The 16,112-nt window shown below is 37.3% G+C and overlaps 1 protein-coding gene across 4 annotated transcripts in view; it reads left to right on the top strand.

Moving 5' to 3' along the window:
• Positions 1 to 16,112, top strand: part of CNST (consortin, connexin sorting protein) — a 53,331-nt gene that overhangs the window by 12,091 nt on the left and 25,128 nt on the right. For 3 of the 4 annotated variants that reach the window (XM_068676381.1, XM_068676380.1, XM_068676382.1), the window contains 4 exons: positions 2,581 to 3,018; positions 9,661 to 9,866; positions 13,182 to 13,212; positions 15,666 to 15,752. In XM_068676381.1, the coding sequence (XP_068532482.1) occupies positions 2,631 to 3,018; positions 9,661 to 9,866; positions 13,182 to 13,212; positions 15,666 to 15,752 (712 nt within the window). In that variant the 5' untranslated portion in view covers positions 2,581 to 2,630. Of the gene's footprint in view, positions 1 to 2,230; positions 2,377 to 2,580; positions 3,019 to 9,660; positions 9,867 to 13,181; positions 13,213 to 15,665; positions 15,753 to 16,112 lie in introns of those variants that run through there. The other variant, XM_068676383.1, reaches the window with a different exon arrangement.

Consider the following 16,112-nt stretch of genomic DNA (forward strand, 5'->3'; position numbering starts at 1 on the left):
ACAGAATCGTAGGATGGGTAAGGTTGGAAGGGATCTCTGGAGATTTTCTAGTCCATGCCCCATCCTGACTTAAAGCAAGGTCAGATGGAGTGGGTTGCTCAGGACTGTGTGCGGCTGGGTTTTGAATATCTCCAAGAACGGCAGCTCTACAGCCTGTTCTGGGCAGCTGTTCCAGTTCTCAATTGTACATACAGGTGAAGCTTCCCTTTGTGTTCAAAAAGTGTTCCTTATACATAGCTTGTGTCCATTGCCTCTTGTCCTTTCATTAGATACCACTGAGAAGAAACTGACTCGTCTTTACTTCCTCCTGTCACATTTACATATGTTGATAAAATCTCCCCTGAGCCTTCAGGCTGAACAGTCACAGCTCCCTCAGCCTCACCTCCTCTGATGGATATTCCTGTCCCTTAATCATCTCTTTGGTCCTGTCCTGGAACTGCTTCAGTATGTCCTTATATTTCTTCCATAGGGCCCTGAACTGTACCCAGCACTCCAGGTTTGTGTCACTAGCACTGAGTAGGGAGGAAGGATCACCTCCCTTGACCTGCTTGTCCTAATGTGGCCCAAGATGCCATTGGCCTCCTTCGCCATGAATGCACGTTGTTGGTTCATGGTCCATTGCTGCCCACCAGAAGCCCTGGTGACATTTCTGTGGGGCTGCTTTCCAGCGGGGTAGCCCTTGGTCTGTATCAGCACATGGGACTATTCCCTCCCAGGTGCAGGACTTTGCATTTTCCTTTGCTGAAGTGCATGGAGTTCCTGTCAGCCCATTCCCTCCAGCATGTTGAGGTCCCTGTGAATGGCAGCACAACCCTCTGGTGTATCATCCGCAAGCTTACCACCAGTTGACTTGTCACCCAGGTCATTAATGAAGTTAATGAATAGTACTCAATGAATAGTCATTAAAGGATAGTACTGGCCTCACTGTCAACTCCTGAGGATACACGGCTCGTGACAGGCCTCCAGCTGAACTTTATTTGGCTGATCACAGCCCTCAGGGCTCAGCCATCCAGCCAGTGTTCAGTTCACCTCACTGTTTATGTAGCCCATACTTTGAACGCTTGTCTATAAGGGAGTTACACGAGACAGTGTCAAAAGCCTTACTAAAGTCAAGGTAAACACCATACACCGTTCTCCTCAGCCGCTGAACCAGTCATGTCATTGGAGGCCAGTAAGTTGGTTAAGTGCTATTTACCTGTCATAAATCCATACTGAGTACTCTCAGTGACCTTCTTGTCCTTCACATGTTTGAAAATGGTTTCCGGGATTACTTGCTACGTCATCTTCCAGGGATCGAGGTGAGGGCAAGCAGCCTGTAGCTCCGTGAATCCTTCTTCTAGTCCTTCTCTAAGATGAGTGAAATTTTCTTCCTTCCAGTCCTTTTAGCAACTGTAAAGGTTGTATAGGAATGCTTATCCTCTAAGGTATCTTTTCATTTTTCTGCAATTTGAATTATTCTAGCGCGTAAAATGAAATGGTATCTTGCATATCTAGTAAGCATGTATTTTAGTTATATCAATTGTATGTATTGGGGAAGAAATTCAAGGAAAGTTTGGTGAAACAGGTTTCCTAAAATGCCTTTTCCTTTGAAGGAAAGGATAGGAAGCTGCCTTAGGAAGCTTGTCAAAGCTCTTCTGCAATGTAAGAGTGCTTGCCATTTTTTGGATTTCCTATTTAAAATATGTGAGATGAATCTAATTAGATGTATGTAATGGAATTATATTTCATCTATATAGTTGCTAAGTTAAACCAGCAGTAGTGCTGTGCTTCCAAAAGCTGAGGAAAGCAACAAACAAAATTACAGTCCTCTGTTAGGTTCCACATAACTCTGCTACTAAGACTTATCCTTTTTTCCTGTAAGTATGTGCCTAATTGCAGCATTGATTAGAGCTGCATGTTCACTAAAAGGGAAAATTGACCCCCATTGAGAGTAGGTGGTGGATTAGTTTTTTTTATTAACAAACCATCTGCTTGTGTGTGTACTGAAGACACGTTGGATGTTCTCTTCAAAATAAAGTGACAATTTGAGTCAATAAACAGGTTTTACTGGCATCTAATTCTTGTAAAAGAGTTAACCTATCTGCATGTTTGCCGTGGTACTGTGACTGACAGAAATGAAAGTTCTGCTTCCATTCCTTCCTGTCTTGGTTTGTGTGTTGTGTTTTTTTCAGGCAAACTATGATCTTACGCAATAAGAACGCTTTTATTTTAGCCATGGGTTTAAACGGAGGTGGTGGCTTTTGTTTATCTTTGTGTTTTCCTTGTTGTCTCAGTTATAGCACTGTGAGCACTGTTGTGAAGATCAGCTGTGCTACTGGCCATTTAACTGGAACCAACTGTAACTGGATAAAAGCACAAGTTCACAGATAGCTTTTAGTATGTAGTTACGCTTTGTTTTAGAACTTACAATGGAGTAATGGGTTGGAAACTTATAATGGGGCAACTATGGGAAACAATTTCCCCATACCTTTAAACTATATGACTTAGCTAATGTGATTCTTTATTTTCTGGAATTAAGCACAAGCTTATTCATCTGTCATAATATGTATTATAAATGCTGCTTCTGGTTTTATATTTTAGGTCTAAAAATATCTGGAGGGGGATTAAGTGGTTCAACAAGTAACGCTCTAATGGATGACAGAGAATTTCCACCAAATGATCTACAAATAGACTCCAAAGACAATCTTCAGGATGACTATAGGGTGGAAAGTTTGGCTTCGTATTTGGTTTCTTCACCTGATGAAAATGAAAATCAACTTGACAATGACGGGAATGAGGTTCTGACCAGTAGTAGAACTGCTATGGGAAGGCAGGACAAAGGTGAGCAGGACAGCATCAACAATAATGAGAATATGGACAGTGGAGACTGTACCCCAAGCTGTAAGGAAAGGGAGACTGAAAGGACATCTGTAAAAGTCCGTATGGACCCCCAGCTGGAGGAAAAGCCTGTTATAGAAAAGCAGCAAGGTGGAAAAAGAAGTCCAAGAAGCAAAAGAAGCTCCGGAAAAAAATCTAAAGGTACTTTCTAAAAAACATGTTTTTATTCTGTTTACTTAAAATAATAAAATTGTAGTTTTAATCCGTGAAGTGGTAAGCAAGTTATATTGTAGGTGCCACAGTAATTATTTTCATGTTTCACTAAAATATGTTAATAGTACCAAATCAGATTCAGTTCTAGAAGTTTTCATTGTCTGTATTTGAATTAGTGAGCTATGTAACACATGGAACACACTAACGAAGGATGAGTAGAGGGAGGTGCAGAGTTTCAGTATGGAAACTGGGCTGACTTCCAAATCATAATGGCCAGAAATTCAGGCAGTATGTTTTGGTTTATTTTAGGTGTTGAAGTGCAAGATTTTGGTGTCTTGATATAGAGTCAAGATTTGACATCCTGGTATGAGTAAAGAGGGATTGGAAGAAGTAATTGAGGACTAGTAGTGGAATAAAAAAAAAAAAAAAAAAAAAAAAGAAATGAAATGTAATATAGATCTGTGGACAGAAGTGTCTGAAGTATGGTGAGAGGGAGAAATAAATAAATTTATCCAAACACTGAAAGTTATGCTTTGCCCATATTCTCTTTCTGCTAGCTTGTATTCTTGATGATAAATGCAATCACCAGATGCAGAAGTACCACAGAAACAGCTGTGCACAGTAGATGTGAGTTCTAAGGCAGAAAGCTGAAATAAAGACAACTTCCTGAAAAACCTAGAGATGCAGAATACCACAAATGGGAAGAATATCCTGCCTGCAAAGTTTAAGGAGTTTTGTTGGGAATAAAAATAGAATCCCTGTGAACAAACGCTAACTACTTTATTAATAAAAACCTGGATCGTTACAGTAGGAAGATCAAAATACAAAATTACATCTTGTTTCCCATTGACTCTGGGTTAATTTCCATTAAGCTTTGTAGTTATCATCACATGGTGGTTCTCCTGTTTTCACACAGTGCAGTGACTGTCACAATTTCTTGATGTTGCAGATGTCTTTATTTTAGTGAGAACCTTCCTTTTTCATTTTTAACACCAGCTATTTTAACTATTTCTTGAGTATTCCTCTAGTGTCCCTCTACATAAAGAACCAAACCAGCTTTCTGTGCGTTACACCAATTCAGAGAGAGAATAATCAAACAGAGGAAAATCACTGAATGGGTGACAGCAGAGAGTTACACAATCCAGTTAGAATCTCAGACTGAATACTTGCAGGACATGTATTACAGTGATATTTTTTAATTTTTATTTTTAACTATTGAAAAATCATGGATGAGCTGGCTTTGACTCATAGATATAGAAGAGTGTTACGAATCGTCCTCTCTTCTTATATAAGCAAACCTGTTCCTGTCGCTGTTAAGTGTTAAAAAATCTGGAAAAGCTGATGTTTGACTTAAATAACACGTCTGTATCTAGTCACTTGCTGGTATCTAAGGGAGTGAACTTGGAGTACGGAAACCTACCTTCTATTTTTTCGGGACTTGCTCGCAGAAGATTGGCGATCACTAGAGAAGTCACTATCCCACTCTGAACACATATTTTTACTTCAGAAGAAAGAGCGAGTACTGCCACTTGCAGAGTGTTTGAAACCGTCTAAATATTTTCTTATGAGGTGTAAACAACTACAAGTATTTGACTGTTATGTTTCTGTATATATTTGCAACGTGTAGGAGCTGTAGGAGCTACAATTATCCTAGCTTCTACAATCAGTGGCAGAGATGCAGGATTTACTGTAGCAGTTGAAGATCCATCTTGTTGAATGTCCTGCCTCTCACAGTGGTCAGTAGAGGATTGCTAAATAAGAGTTACAAGGAGAAGGTGAGGAGAGGTGTTTGATAGTGTCTTCTCCATGCCACCCGAAATTGCCCATTCAGGAGCTCCCTGGGTGAGGATTGACAGAACCCAATGGTTTCCAGTGAATTTGCCGCCTGACTTGAGTTGTTTCTCCCATTCTTTTTGTACACTAATAATAGCTTTGAACAAATATATCTGATAAGGAGGCCACTGGCGATCAAAGATGTGATGTAACTATAAATGGACCAATTTAAACCTTGATGATTATTCATCCTTGGATTCCTTGTAGTGAATCGTACTTGCTGGAGTGTGATAGAGATGGTGATTCATGGAGCATCATCTGCCTCAATGTATTTTTATAAATGCGGATCTCAAATTATCCCTGTTCCCTGCAAATAATTTAGTCTTTTTCTGAAAGGTCATCCCTGGCATAATTGGTAACTTCATATTGTAGAATCACACTGTGTAATTCATGAAGATAGTAGCATGGTGTCTTGCACTTGATTGCTTTTCCTGGTGTTAAATTCTGCAACACACAGTTTTCCTGTAATTATTCAACTTATTTCATGAAGTAGCATAAAGACGGGAGAGAAAGTGAAGCGGTTGGGATGGATTTGGTGTTGCAGCAAATTAAACACATGAACATAAACTGGTCACATTTTATGGACAGCCAAGCAGAGTCATTTTACCTGTTTGCTGTGCTAAACAAGATTTTGGGCTTGCTCTGCTGTAGTTTGATCTTTAACAATGTTCCCCCCGATACTCTTGTCTTAAAAAATATAATAATAATCTCTTAAAAATTAGGTATTTTCAAAATACTACAGGGGGTGGTGGTGGTGGTATTTTTTTATGGTTCTCGAATGACTCAGTCTGAACCAGAGTACCAAAAATGCTTTTAAAAAAATAAATAATGTTCTGTACTAGAAACTTCTGTTACTGTTGAGAGACAAAACTGATGTTATCAAATACGAAAATTAAAGTTGAATTGAAAAATAGAGGACAGTATCTGTAAGTTTATTTTGATAGCTTGAATTGGTAGCAAATACTACATACTTGCACATCTGACATTTCCAAGCAGGTGGGAAGAACATCTTGATTTCATATACTGGAAGTACTGACAAAAGCATAAGTGAGACATGGAAGAATGCATTTGTTATTTCCATTCAGAAGGTCGGTCGAAGTTGGAATTTTGTTCAGACACGGGGCTGCTTCGGTGAACTTTTAGAAAACTTATGAGAAAGTTTGCATCTCCCCTTGTCTTAGGAATTGTTGGCACTCCCAGTTGGGCACAGAAGATGTCAGTTAAAACTTCACGAGTCTGGCAGGTCAGGGACTTCAACTTAGGTATTTGCCATATTCCAAATGAGTGCTCTCACCACTGAAGAGGTGGTATCTTCTGTTTGGTCGTGTTTTTTTGGTTGGTTTGTTTTTCTCCACATTCCTTTTCACAAAGGATTTGGTTCCTCTCTAGAATGGAAGAGTGAGCTTTTCAGTGTTTATGTTTTGCAAAGCGGGAAAAAAAAATCTTTGCTTCTTTATATATCAGACATATACGTAAGATAACTGCCTTTTGTCATGTTTTTTTTTTTTTTTTTTTTTTTTCAAATCTGCTTTAGACAGTAAGATTGAGTTCGATGAAGAAGTGGTGGTGTGTGTCCTTTTTAAGAATGTGGAGAATACATAGATAAAGTGGGATCTTGTCCCATAAAACTTTTATGATAAAATTATATTCCTAAGTGCTGTTGCCACGAGAAACATTCTTGGTTTTGTAGTTACCAAGGCACAAATGCTGTCCTGGGTTTTGAATGATCCTGAATGGCTCCAATGTGTTGTTTCAACTTCAGTGTAGTAAGTTGAGGGCAGAATTGGATTCCTGGTGGGTGACAGCTCAACTATATATAGGAACAATATGCAGTGTATCAACTATGTATTAGAGCAGCGGTACCAAAATAACATTAAACTGAAGTTGTTTTTTGTGATGGTTGCCATTGTGAGTGTTTCGTGTTTTGATGTGACGGGTGTTTATTAACTCCTTAATCAAATGCAGTTTGAAGTGACTTTTTTTTCCAGAGAAAGGTTTGCTAAAATACTTGGACCTCTTCTTATTTCATGACCATGTGCTGAACAGACACTTGTCTCTTTAAATACAGCCTTCATTCCATCACTAAAAACACCTTCTTGTTTGCATCTTGCATCCATTTATGCCTCCTGTTGCTTTTGGCCCACAGTAAGTGCAAATAAATACTTGAAGAGCAGAGATGTACATTAATATTGAAAAAGCACTATTAAATTACACCCGTATTTTGTCTGGCAATAAGCCCTGCAGAAACAGCCACCCACAGAGATTATTAGTGCTCCTGACCTGGATAGTTTACAATAAAGAGTTTGTAAATAACCAAAAATAGAACGGTAGAGCCTTCAGCAGACAAGTCAGTGCCTTTCTTAAGCCCTAAATCTCCAACCTGAATCATCACTGAAGGGTTTCAGTGAACACAAGGGAGTCTGAAACAGCTGAGTGCTCAAGCTGCTGAAACAGCACCAGAGTGATGGTTCCAAGAAGAGATGCTTATTGCTGGGAGTAGGTTAGCTTGACACAGTGTCCCCATGCATCCTGCTTTTAACTGATAACGTGATTTCCAGAAAATGGGTGTAGTTCAGGAATAACATACTCATCATAACTTGAGTTAATAAAAGTTCTTATTGTGCACTTCTTGGCGTCTTGGTATCATCTATGCAGGATGCATTTTATATGTTGTCTAACTAATCGGGAAGATAACTTCAATAAATTTTTAATTTCACAAACATATTTGGTGACTAAAAATATCTATGGAGCTGTGAGTGGCATTATTTTTTTTCTTTTTTCTTTACTTATTTGTTATATTTGTTACACATTTTCTTTTCATAAAAATGCACTGAATTTGATACATTTATAGGACAGATTTTTTTTTAATATAAATTGTTCATGAATTGGAGAAATCAACTCTAGTTGATTCTGGGTAAGCACCTGCTCTCATGTGCTGGTTTAATCACCACAAGATAGTCCATTCAGCTTGTCCCACCTTCTCTACCTCACAAGTATCTATCGTGTCCCCACCAGTCTTTCTTTTCTTTTCTCCTAGGTGAAGAGTCCAGATGTAATAGTTTTTCCTAATGCACCCTAACTCCTAATTTACTCAGTTTTGATCATTTCAGTTGTTCTCTGTACTTGCTGTTAATCCTGTGTACCTGTCTTGAGATAAGAGATGGGAACTGTGCTGCCAAAATGCTGGCAGTGCAAGTCAGCAAAATCGTATCTTGTGTTTTGTTCTCTGCAGCCTCTCTGGTTGTGTCCAACGTTTTGTTGGTTTTTCTTTTGGCACATGCTGCACATCGGCTGATGATTCCACAGAGCTGCCAACAGTGACTCCAAGGTCTTTCCTGACTTTTTTTCATCTGGTTATGAAACTGGAATTTTACAGGCAATAGTTTAGATAATTCTCGTAGAATTATTACTTTTACCTACACTGCATCTCATCTGCCACCTTCTTGCCTGCTCAAGTTTTTGAGGTCCTTTTGAACTTCTTCACCTTGGTTCCAAAGACGTTAGTATCATTTGCACAGTTTGGGATTTCATCGACCGTCTTTGACTTGGAGAAGGAAGTGAAGATACTGAGTTAAAAATGGTCCATGATAGTCCCTGTCACCCTGGAGTATCCCACCACTGACTTTTTTCCATTTTCAAAAGGAAGCATCAGGCCCTACCTTTGCTTCCAGTCCTTCAAGAACCTCTCCTCCCATGTGCTGGCCACTTTTCATTTCTAGAAGAAAACAGGGATTTGCACCCAGAAAATTTTTACATGTAGTATTTTTACTCTGTTAAAATACATGGTCGTTCACCATGCCAGTCTTTCACCTGCATGCCCACCTTTTTTGCTTCTCTAAAAATAGGCAGGCAACAGTGAACTGGGAGGGAGTGTGCCATGGAGGTCCTGGTTTTCGGCCTATCAGGAAGTTCTGGTGGTTCAATTCAGTTTGCGTTTCCTTGTGTCATTGGTACCAACAGGGATCATGGCTAGTAGTTCATCGCCTGGACTCCCAAATAAATAGCCTGGCTACTTGGGGGTGTTTTCCTTTTCACCCAGCAGTACGATCCTCCTGTGTTTCTGTCTCCCACAGTAGAATTCCCACTGTCATCATCTACTTGATTCTGTCCTTTAAGATCCTGTCATAACCATGAGGAGATGCCGTGTTATCATCTGAGGGAGGTTAAATTCACTTTCCCAGCAGGAACCTTTCCTTCCTTGGGGCTTCTCCTCTACAAGCTCCTTAGCAGGCATGAAGGGACCGACCAAGAACCTCATTCACATTCTCCTGGCCTACCCAGGACGGCCACTCTGTGCATCCTCTGTTGGTCCCAGCCAACTCACAGGCACACCCCTGGCTCAGGTGGCCACCACCTGAACCCCTGCTCATCACACAAACTGCTCCCTGCCTACCTGCTGCCTGCCGTTCATTCGTTCTTCTTTTGTCCCATCGGAGCAAAAAAAAACTGTGTTGCAAAAAATGTAACGTCAGCCACAACACTTTTTTTTTTAGGTCATCCTGGTCTCCTTTAATCACTATCAAACAGTTTAGGCTAGGTGTTTTTTCATCCGAAGTTAAAGTTGGATCCCAGATAGTAGTGTACAAGAACAGCTGTTGTGTGTCTGTCTTTTCAGGTAGGTGAGCTGACAGCAAGACAGACCTATTGCAGCTAGCTTTGACAAGGCCAATATTTTATTTATTTGCAGAACTGTTATTTAAGATCCTAGCTTTTTATTCACAGCTATTGTATTGAAATTTCCTAAAAATGCAACTTGACATTTTGAATTCCTAACCTAAATACTTGTTCTTTTTAAAGGAGTTCCTTCAGTGGGAACCACAGCAATCAAGGAGGAAAATGCTCTTGTTACACGTACAGATTCAGTGCATGCTGAAGGTGCTGTTGAAGCAAATGAACATTCTCACCAAAAAGAACAAAACCAAACGTTGCAGTCCCTTTTCTCTTTGCTCCGTGAAGAGGTTGAGCAGATGGATTCAAAGATACTGCCCCTGTGTCTCCATCAGGTACTATCACTTTGGGTTGTTGCACGCAGCTTTGTGATTTGAGACTTTATCTCATTAAGAGAAAGACGCATTAATTCAACATATATCAATGTTCGTATCTGGACAGAATAGTTTGAAGTTTCTATATATAACAGAGGGTCATGGCAGATATCTCCTCTTCTAATATATGTGAAATGATAAATTACCTTGAAAGTATATTCCGCAGTTAATTGAAACTCAAGGGTAAGTCTTACACACTTTAGAACAGACTTGCTTGTCTATAGAAGATTTTTTGACAATGTTATTTTTTTTTTCCCAGACACTGAAGTCCTGGAGTGGGTCAGGAAGATTTAGGAAAGTTTTTTTTTAGGGAAATTTTTAGGAAAAGATTTAGAAAAATAACTCTTCAAAATACCTAAAATACATTTTGTAGGACACTGGTGTAAATAGAAGACTGATGATGTTTAAATTATATTTTATATCGGTAATTATTTTAACCATTGCAGACATGCATGAATGCTGAGATTCACGGTTCCTTAGTATCTACTCTTTATCGCACAGTCACCACATGTGCAACACCAATGGAAATACTAAATACTGTGTGATTTGGAAAGCAATTTTTTTTTTTTTTTTTTTTTTTTTTTTTTTTTTTTTTTTTACTAACTGGCAAAGTATGTTTTTCTTTTGGAAGATCATGGTGCAAAATGAGTATGTGTCATTGTTAATACATAGTTTGATTCTGTCAGACTGAGAATGGACTGGACAACATTTGGTTTGGCTATAACCTCTCCCAGGCTAGAGAGAGATGTGATACAGTGTCTGTTTTGACTTAGTTTCGTGATCCTTATTGCAGAAAATTGGATGACTGTAATATCTTAAGCTTCTTCACTTTGATGACGCTCCTGCATCCTTGTTCTCTTTGATGTGTGTAAGAGGTGATATGAGAGTCTTCCCTTTCATATCACAATTTCTAGATACTTCACATTTGATACAGGGCATTTGTTTTGTTTTGTTTTTTAATTTTTGTGTTTACGTGATTTTATGTTGTTCCTTAACTTATTTGAAACTTAGCATTAGGGTAAACCATTTGTACTTGTAGCCATGTTTAATTTGGTGTTTGTCCATGAGTCAGTAGAAAGGTCTCCTTTGGAAAACAATACAGTTAGGGCAAGAATTTCAAAACACTTCACAAACATTAAGGAGTGTCACTGACCACAATGGAGATGAAATCTGTTCACAGCTTCGTAGATGAGGAAGCCAAACCCTAAAGGGAACAACCTTTTCAAAGTCATACAGGAACTGTGACAGAACTGAAAACAAAATCTGAGTTTCTAGGCTCAAACATGTTAACCACACACCTTCTCTTTTTTCCTAACACATATCAGCGTATTGTATTGGAATGTGTGAAAGACATGTTTTTAATTTTGAGGTTTATATTTTTTGTTGTTTTATTCCATTTATGAACAAATCCATCAGTGTTCATCAGCTTTCTTGGAAAGTCTACCCAGTTTTCTGGCAAGCACAAGTAAGTTTTTTGCTGTTGCATATCTCAAAGATGATTTGTCAAGAGAGGAATGGAAAGAAATACGTTTCAGTTACCAGCTTAGTTTCCCTATATAGCTTTAAACCTTTTCCTTTCTGGAATATCAGCTCTATCTTTTCTGTAGTGTTCTCCATCAACAACTCAGAGACAAAGCAAAATTTAGGTTCTGCTTAAAAACACTCTTATTTTTCCGAATGTCTTTGGACACTGCTTTCTTTCATCTGGTTGCCTGGACTCTATTATAAAGTGGTGCCTTTGCCATTTAGTCCTCCTTAGTGTAAATATAAGTAATGCCTTGGTAAGCATATATTTACTGTTCCTTTTTGTGGCGATCTATTAAAGATCAAAGTTGCAAAATTACGCAACCAAGGTGAAGTTTATTTTAAGATTTCACAGATAGAGATCTTGAATGCTTGGCCACAGAGATCTCTTTTTCAATTCCTAGCCATTGGCTAAGCTGATGGCTGTTATAGAATTTAATGTCAGTTTACAGGTTTTTTTTAAGCTACAAGTGTTAGAGACTGACTTAGATTTTAAGTATTTCGTATGTTCTTTGATGTGTTATTTCAAAGTAGTATCTCATGTTTGGACCTTAGTAGCTGCTTTGGTACAATCTTTTTTTCTCATATTAAACTCCCTTAGCACTTTAAGGTCTAAATAATGCACTAGGGGCCACTTGATTTTTTCTTGTGTCAGCTACATGGTATTTCTTTGTTTTGACATATCTGTATAAATTCAATGTCCGTGTAGGTGAACAAGTCTTGAAAATTGTGATTTTTTTTTTAGGGTTTTGTTGGTTTTTATTTTTTTCTTTCCAGTGGTCTTCTTTTTGGCAGAGCTGTCTTGTTATGAATCCGATTTTAATTGTTCCATTACAGAAATGTCAATTTAAGGAGGAAAAGCCTCAGATTTGTTCTGTGTCATAACAACTACAGTGCATATCAAACGGCTGCCATCTGGGTTAACTACACGACTTCTTGCTCTGTTGTTCAAGAGCTTCAGATATCAAGATGCTAGGCTTAGTGAACTGACATGGAGCAGAAGGTCCTTAGATCTTTTTAATACAGAACAGAAGCTTCATGAAAGAAAGTGGCAGAAGGTTGCTGCAATGGTGGTGTCTGGATTCTGTTGGCAGAATAGGAGTAACATGGGGGAGAAAAATAATCAGTCCTTTTATGTTTATCTCATGAATTTCCAATGCTTAAATGTGAAATACTGTAAACAGGAAGCCTGTTGGTATGTCTCTGATCTTGCAATAGGTGATATTTTCAGTTTCTTTGATCCAAAGATTGTTCTTCTGTCATCTGTCAGTAAGCCTATACTTCTCTATTTGATTTCATTGCATTGTAATGCTCAGGAGAGCTCAACAATATCCCTTCTGTCAAACATAAGGAAGCAATGGTCAATAATAGAACTCAAACTCTTTGACCCATCTCATATCATTAAATACAGTGCCTCTGTTCTAGGTTATCTTAAAACTTTCTAATATGATAATTAAAACAAAAAATGCTGAAATAAACATTTGTTGTTGTAACAAGATAAAGTCCAACTAATGTTTGGGCAAATTAATTTGTGTGAGTAGACTTAAAATTTCTTTGTTGTTTGACACTTTTTTTAAACATCTTTCCTAGAATAAGAATACATGCATTTAGTCTGAACACTTGTGTTCTATTGAAACTAAATACAAACCTACAAAACAGATGTTTAAAAACTATGGTAAAAAGTTCTTATTACATCCTTACCACTTTCATAAAAATAGAGAATGCTAATTTTTCTGCTTTTTTTCTTTGCAGATAGCTGAGACCTATTTTCAAGAGGAGGAATGTATCCTTTCACTTGTAAAAATTATGTGGTATTTAAATAATCTGTCATGATAAAACATAAAAGACATACTTTACAATTGACTCACAGGTTGTGGGACAGGTGTAGAAAGAAATAAGAGCCCTAATTTACCCATGAGTGAATATATAATATGTTAGCAAGTCCTTCTTAATCAGGCATCTGGAATATGAGTTAAGTAATAAATCCACTTTCAAAACCTGTGCTGATACAATCATTAGCAGTTGTGCACAAACAAGGAAGTAAGGAAATGTTTCCAAAGGACATCTGTTTTATAGGATAAGTTTTGTTTTAAGTACTAGTAACTGGGAATATGTCCAATCCAGATAGCGTTTATATTCTCTTATATCAAATAGGGCACTATCGTTGCAAGAACAAAATTATCACAACAGTTGATTAGAATAGGTGCTATTAGTGTCTAGATTAGAATAAAAATACCAATCACTGAGCTAAGGGAGATCAGTAACTTGCATACAATAGCAGCATGTTTTTGTCAAATGCTGTTTAGTCCAAGTCACATCGAAGTAGTTTGAGAACCTTGTCACAGGAAACTGTGGGTAATTGCTTCTGGGAACAGCTAAGATTATTTTGATTTCTTCATAGATAATGCAAACAAGTTTGATCAGCAAGTTCCAATAGTTGAACTGCTAATAGTTACTCCGATATATTTCAGTATTTCTGGGAGAGGGTAATAATATTTACATTAAAGTGAAATAATATTTTTAGAAAACCTGTACTGAGTTTTTCTCTGTTTGCTCCTGAAGAAAAATTTTCAGCCTATAAAAAGAAGAGGCAAGTGGTAAGCCCTTAAGGTATATATGCACTAAGGTGCATCATAAATTCAAAAAAATCTGTGCATACAAGATTAAGAAAAACAAGATTATTTCTTTATTGTGTAATTTGTTACCTTTGTAAAAACAAACAAAATGAAGCAACTGGGCAATTATAATGATTAAATAACAAAGCAAAAGAAGCTCGGAAAGATATCCTTGAAATCTAGCCAAAATATGTTAGGCTGTAGTACAAAAACAGAGAAACAACTGTAACAATATTTTAAAAGGAATATATTAAGTGAAATACTCATCACTATCTTAGAAAACATCCATCAGAAAAAAAAAATGTATATATGTAATGCAACTTAGAAAAATTGAAAAATTCTGTAGAGAAATTACCGCTCTTAATGGAAAAATACAGTAAATTTAAAATGCAGTATACACCTGATGTGTGGAATTCAACACCATGATATAATGCATATTTATGAAGGATATCTCATCTGTACTTGCAGCCATCAATTTCCTGAGGTTAATAAAGAACTTACTTCATCATGTTGCATAGTATCAATTATCCATGATGGGCATTTTAATTCATCCAGTGTAGAACTGCGTATTTAACAATAATTCAGGGTTTGTTGCTGTGATCTCCTCTAAGGCTCTCTCTCTGATCTGTAATACTGTTTCTAATAACAGACATCTTGAAGGCAGGGAATATTCCTTCCATTAATATTGTCATTTATAAGCCATGCTATGTGTGTGTTGCATAAGCTAACAAAAATAACAAGTACTGATGGTGTATTCACAATGGTTACTTTAGTATTTTAATGAGAATGAATAATGGAATTTTTTACTATATTACTGTGAACTTCAGACTACTGCTATCCTTGTGTACTGTAGAATTAAATTTGAAATAGCTGACAAAACGTGGCTTTAAACAAAACAACTAACAACTGATCACTGCTGGAACTAGAATTGTCCTAAACTATTGCGAATTAGAAAACTATCAGTATACCTTTCTGAATACATTGATAACCTTGAAGGGAGGGTAAAGAGTTCTTCATGTGGAAGAAAAGTAAAGAGAATCTTCAGAAAAAAGAAAAAATGTGTCTCAGCTGTCCAACAGTGTTAAATGCAGTTGTTCGAAAGAGGGTTGGTGTCTTTGTAGAGTCTGAGTTGGGAAAGTTTTTGGTTTTGTGTTTTTTTTTAATACTGTCACCAGCTGATCAATAAGAAGGAGCTGTATTTATGTTTATGTTTATTGACATACAATTGAATATCTTGAGAGAGGCATACTAGGATTTGTGCAATGGTTTTGCTTTTCATTTCCCACAGATTTTATTTTCTGAAAACATTTGTCAGCATAGTAACATTTTGCTCACTTCTTTTCTAGAACAACTTGTTGGCCACAAGACATGGGTATAGGTAACAGCTGAAGAGAATAGGGTTTTCATTTTTGGAACTTACATGTATTTGGTTCTCGTTTGTTGTATTCATGTCTGCTATTGTTTTCTTCTTTGCGTAGAAATCTAGATACTATTACTCAGTTTGATTCAATAATGTCAAATTTCAGGTACATAATGACTGTCCTTTCAAATACAGTGTCAAATACAAATAATTCATAATATGTTTGTATACGTGTGCTTTCTTCTTTAACCTTCCATTAAGATGAGAAGGCAATGAAGTTCATTCAGCTTGAACGATTGTATCATGAGCAGCTGCTTGCTAATCTTTCTTCCATACAGGAACAGTGGGGTAAGTACAGGCTAAACTAATGTAGTAGAAGGAAGAGTTTGATTTATCTTTCTAATTAATAGAGCTTGCATTTTTACAGCTTAAAACTGTGAAACAACAAAAGTATAATTTATATCAGAATTTCTCTTGTTATGAGAAAAGCAATCCTTCTTTGGATTCCTTTTTGCACATATCATGAAGAAAGCGCAAATAGTTTATTATCCTTTATTCTGTCAATTGAGATTTTGATCAACAGTTGTTTGGGGGTTATTTTTGTTTTAAGGTTGATTAATATGATATTACGAAAATGAAGCACGTTGTGACAAAATGTGATGCTTTTTACACAGTCTGAAACAAGACTGTAGAGCGTGTGCAGAGGAG

Source organism: Anas acuta, chromosome 3 (assembly GCF_963932015.1).
Source record: "Anas acuta chromosome 3, bAnaAcu1.1, whole genome shotgun sequence".
Lineage (NCBI taxonomy): Eukaryota > Metazoa > Chordata > Aves > Anseriformes > Anatidae > Anas > Anas acuta.